Below are 5,009 nucleotides of genomic sequence, written 5' to 3' on the forward strand. Positions count from 1 at the left end.
GGGGGGGGGGGGGGGGGATGGGTGACTGAAATTGAGCTGGATCAGCTTACAGCTCAAATTTCATGGACCAACATTATTATGGACCAACAAGCTCAAAAAAAGGGGTAGAATATTTGTTTCCCCGGAACATAAAAAGTTATGGCATAGAACCTAAAACATACTGCGTCCTTTGGAACAAGGGTGTCAAACTCAACTTCACTAACACCATGGAAAATCAAAGTCCCATCAAGGGCCACACGTATAGATTTTATTGAGGAAAGTCAAAAATCTTTGACTGTATCACTGCATGATGCATTTTTCCTCCTTTTTGTTGCTTTCTCCAACACTTTTTGTCGACTTCTGTCTCATATTTGTTGCCGTAAAGCCCTAAAAAAGTGTCCCTATCCATCACAAAGTTAAGCAAACCAATCAAAACAAAGACTGCATTTTTAAAAGCAGGTTACCAAACTGCCGACTCACAGCAACCTGAATATGCCAGATTATGAAAACTCCACGACGTTCCACATCGGAAATTCCCCCGGATGTCCCTCTTTTTGGCCGGATGTCCGTCCCCGTCCTCTGTCTCTGTGTTGGCCTTCTAACCTCCGGTGGATTTCTGAGGACTATGGTTACCTGGTCCTCAGATCTCTGCATGGAATCCAACAGCTAGCTAGACATCTGTCCAATCTGAGGACTATGGTTACCTGGTCCTCAGATCTCTGCAGGGTAAATCCAGACGCTAGCTAGACTATCTGTCCAATCTGAGGACTCTGGTTACCTGGTCCTCAGATCTCTGCAGGGTAAATCCAACAGCAAGCTAGACTATCTGTCCAACGGAGGACTATGGTTACCTGTCCCAGATCTCTGCAGGGTAAATCCAGACAGCTAGCTAGACTACTGTCCAATCTGAGGATATGGTTACCTGGTCCTCAGATCTCTGCAGGGTAAATCCAGACAGCTAGCTAGACTATCTGTCCAATCTGAGGACGACGTTTACCTGGTCCTCAGATCTCTGCAGGGTAAATCCAGACAGCTAGCTAGACTATCTGTCCAATCTGAGGACTACTGTACCTGGTCCTCAGGTCTCTGCAGGGTAAATCCAGACAGCTAGCTAGACTATCTGTAAAAACTGAGGACGACTCAAATCTGCGACTGGCCGGGAACGGCCTGCGGGCCTTGAGTTTGATATGTGTGACATATGATTTTCAATTATACATCTATTTGAACCTTCAAAAGATGGCATGAAGGTTTACAATTTTGGACAGCCTAATGCTAATAAAACCAAGTCTTTATCTGTGAACGTGTTGACCTATTTCAGTACATTGTGTCTGTATGGTAGGTGTTGCTTTAGTCACATATTTTAAAAGCCCTTTATGACGTCTGATTTAGAACTGGCTCTAAAGTGAATCAATAAATAAAGCAATTTTATGTTTTTGGAATGGCAAATTGAAGTCTTAAGCTATGAATCTACCAATAATTTGTATTAAAAAAAAACTACATCCTCCAAGTCCAAGAAAACTAGATTAACCAAAATCCAGTTACAGCCTTTGTTTACGCCAATAAAATGCATGCATCATTACACTCACCAAAAAACAAAAGTATTGAAAAAATAAAAAACGTTGACAGTCTTTTTAATATTGCACAAGTATAGCATGTAATTTGTAAGGAAAGTGACATTGTGTATGTTTCTGTTCATGTTCTTTTAGAAGTAGGTGAGTTATATTGGCTCCGTTTCCTACAAAATAAAACACTTGTGATGCTCGGATTAAACCAAAGCCTTTTGAAGTCTTGATGAGCGATTGTCCTCTGGTAATTGGTACATCCCGATCTCAAGTGTGTGCTGCAGGACGACATCCCCGATGTGCTTCCAGACAATGAAACAAAGACTCCCGGAGCACTTGAACACAACACCAACACCAACATGTTTCACGGTTCTTAGGTCGAGTGTAGTGCTATTATTCAGATGAAGCATTGTGCATTCACTAAGCAGAGGCCTCGTGTGTAATAACATATTCATTAAATACATCCTTTAAAAAAATAACTACATTTATATTGATATATTTCACCTTGTAAATAGGAATTTTAAATAATGAACAAACAGCATACCCTGTGCTGTTGCTACTGCTTTTTGTTTTAGGTCCTAGGATTATTACATTTTTCTTTATTGCATATCTTGCAGCTTGTAGTGGTTCTGCAGTCACATGTGAGCCATTTATCACAAATAATATCACGAATATTCTTCATTGGATGGAAGACCACAGGAATCCTCAGATTTTCAGGAGTTTTCAGGAGATTTCCCATGCGGCTGAAACAAAGGATGATATAAAGATTGTGAAATAAGCACAAATAACATTTTTTAAAAGCACAACAATGGATGATCCAAAGGCAAATAACCTATAATTATGGATTATTGAGGGTATGAATCATAACCATTGTTAGTAACACTAGCAAATTGCCATCTGATGTTGTGAACTTGGGCTGGGGTTCCATAGCCTTTAATAAAATTTGAATACCAATCTTATGCTACATTTATTACATCGCTACTGTTTGGTACGGGTCTTGAGCCAAAAGAAATTTAATTTAGTATTAGTGTAATATTAGTGATTCAGACAGATGCAGAGATATTCGCTTTATTCATCACTGGCCAAAATGACTAGTAACTTTACCATGTTACCCGCCAAGACCATTTTTACTTGCATTTGGCTGATTGGTGGGTGTTAATTTAAAGCCCTGATCGCAGTGATTGCCCTCATACTCTGCTTCTGACTGGCTAGTAGTCCTTACCTAGGTACTGTCAGGGCCTCATACTGTGCTTCTGACTGGCTAGTAGTCCTTACCTAGGTACTGTCAGGGCCCTCATACTCTGCTTCTGACTGGCTAGTAGTCCTTACCTGGGTACTGTCAGGGCCCTCATACTCTGCTTCTGACTGGCTAGTAGTCCTTACCTAGGTACTGTCAGGGCCCTCATACTCTGCTTCTGACTGGCTAGTAGTCCTTACCTAGGTACTGTCAGGGCCCTCATACTCTGCTTCTGACTGGCTAGTAGTCCTTACCTAGGTACTGTCAGGGCCCTCATACTCTGCTTCTGACTGGCTAGTAGTCCTTACCTAGGTACTGAGCATGTGCGACTCCCAACAAAGACTGAACAGAAATGCAATGCCTTACTCTGTAGCTAAAACAGAGAGCTCAACACACAGGGGGAAAAGAGGAGCTGCAGCAATGTGCTGTGCAACATAAATGTGTTTTTTTTAAGATGAAACCATGTAAACCTACTCTGGACCAACCTAAAAATACATGTATGAACCTGAAAGTGACCTGAATATGGGCACTTTAAGGTATTATCTATTTTGAGTCAATTTAGGGTTCAGAGTTTTTTTTGGAAAATATTACATTAGTGAAATGTAAAATCCATCATTCAGGTGTTCATTAAAAGATGTCAAACTTCCCTTTCATGTCTAAGCTGTCCAATCAAATCACAAATAAAGGCCCAAAATGGAAACAAATAAAAATGTCCAATTGGTATACTCAATTTCTGTAATGACTTTTTAGATTAACTAAGCATCTGTATGTGTTGTTCTAGCGTTGATTTAATGATTCTAGAGTCTATGTGATGATCATGCTAATGAGTTTCATTTATGGAGAAAATAGATGACCTTTGACTCAAGAGTAGACTGTTGAACAATGATTAAAACTCACCTTTTATTCCAACGAATCTGTGTTCAAAGAATGACGCAGAGACTCCTTCAACTGGAAAACAGGACACGACTTTTAGACGGCAGTGTGATTTTATAGACATCTGATCGCTTGTAAATTAGCCTTCATTGCTTGATTTTCTGCATATACTGAACACAGAAACATGTTTTGCAGTTAACATGCAGTAAATGGTCATTTCTGTTTACAAAAGTGTTACTACTTTTATTCCTGTACCCTCAGCGTAGTATACAGTATCATTTTATCTGTTTACATATGACCTCAGCTCAGTAACAGCAAAGGTTATAGACAAAAGTACATAGAATAGCTAAAAGCAGCAGTGAAAGCCGCGTCCCATCCTGCCCGGTCTATGCCTGTCCCGTTTCCCTGTGGGTCTGTTTCTTTTTCCCTCTTCTCCAATCCCTCGCTTGTCTCTTCCTGTCGGTCTTGCTCTCTGTGTCTTTTCCCCTCTGACTTTTTCGTTCCCTGTATCTGTCTGTCTGTTTTGTCCTCTGTGTGTCTCTCTCTCTTGTTCAGTTTGTTGTCTGCCTCTCTCTGTCGCTCTCTCTCCTTCTATGTAGGTCTCTTTGTCTCTACCGCTCGGTCCCTCTCTCCTCCTGCGTCCTCTTTCCGTCATGTCTCCCCTCTCGTTTTGTCACTCGTCTCCTTGGTCTCCTCTTTTTGCCTTGTCTCCCGGTTTGGTTCGCCCCTTCCTTCTCAGTCCCTCTCTCGCTCCTTCCTTCTCAGTCCCTCTCTCGCTCCTTCCTTCTTAGTCCCTCTCACGCTCCTTCCTTCCCAGTCCCTCTCTCGCTCCCTCGTTCCTTCCTCTCCAGTCCCGCTCCTGTCGCCCCTTCGTTCCCTTGTTAATTCCCTTCCTTGTTCCCGGTTCTGGCTTCCTTTGTCCGGGCTCCCCTGTGTCTCTATCCCCAGTGCTCCCTGGTTCCCTCTGCCTCTGTCCCTAGTGTCCCGGCACCCTTGCTCCTTGTGTCCTTTTCGTCCCCTGGTTTCCCCGTCCCTCAGTCCCCTCTTTCCCGGTGTCTTCCGCCCTGTGTGGGTTGTTTTTTGTTCCCTTTTGTTTTTTTGTTTTTTTTTTTACATCTGGGATCTGTCTTTGGGGGGGGGGGGGTACTGTTGTGGTTTGGGGTTTTTGTTTGGGTGTATGTTTCCCTTTCTTTGGCCTCCTTGTGTTTTTTGTCTGTTTTCTCCGTGGTCCTGTGTTACTGGCCCTGTCTTGTTCCCCTGTTGCCTGTTTGTTCTACTTTCTGCTTTATTTTGATAGTCAGCTTCCTGTCTTGTCTTGTCTTGTCTAGCTTCACTTTTGCCTGTCTGATTGTCCAGCC

The 5,009-nt window shown here is 42.5% G+C and overlaps 1 protein-coding gene across 1 annotated transcript in view; it reads right to left on the reverse strand.

The window, feature by feature from the left end:
- Positions 1–1,848: 1,848 nt before the first annotated feature.
- Positions 1,849–5,009, reverse strand: part of itprid1 (ITPR interacting domain containing 1) — a 41,059-nt gene continuing 37,898 nt past the window's right edge. The window contains exons 16-17 of the mRNA XM_032510821.1: positions 3,676–3,726; positions 1,849–2,284 (exon numbers count right to left, since the gene is read on the reverse strand). Coding sequence (XP_032366712.1) covers positions 3,679–3,726 — 48 coding nt within the window. The 3' untranslated portion in view covers positions 1,849–2,284; positions 3,676–3,678. The remainder of the gene's footprint in view (positions 2,285–3,675; positions 3,727–5,009) is intronic.

Source organism: Etheostoma spectabile, unplaced genomic scaffold, assembly GCF_008692095.1.
Source record: "Etheostoma spectabile isolate EspeVRDwgs_2016 unplaced genomic scaffold, UIUC_Espe_1.0 scaffold272, whole genome shotgun sequence".
NCBI classification, from domain to species: Eukaryota; Metazoa; Chordata; class Actinopteri; order Perciformes; family Percidae; genus Etheostoma; species Etheostoma spectabile.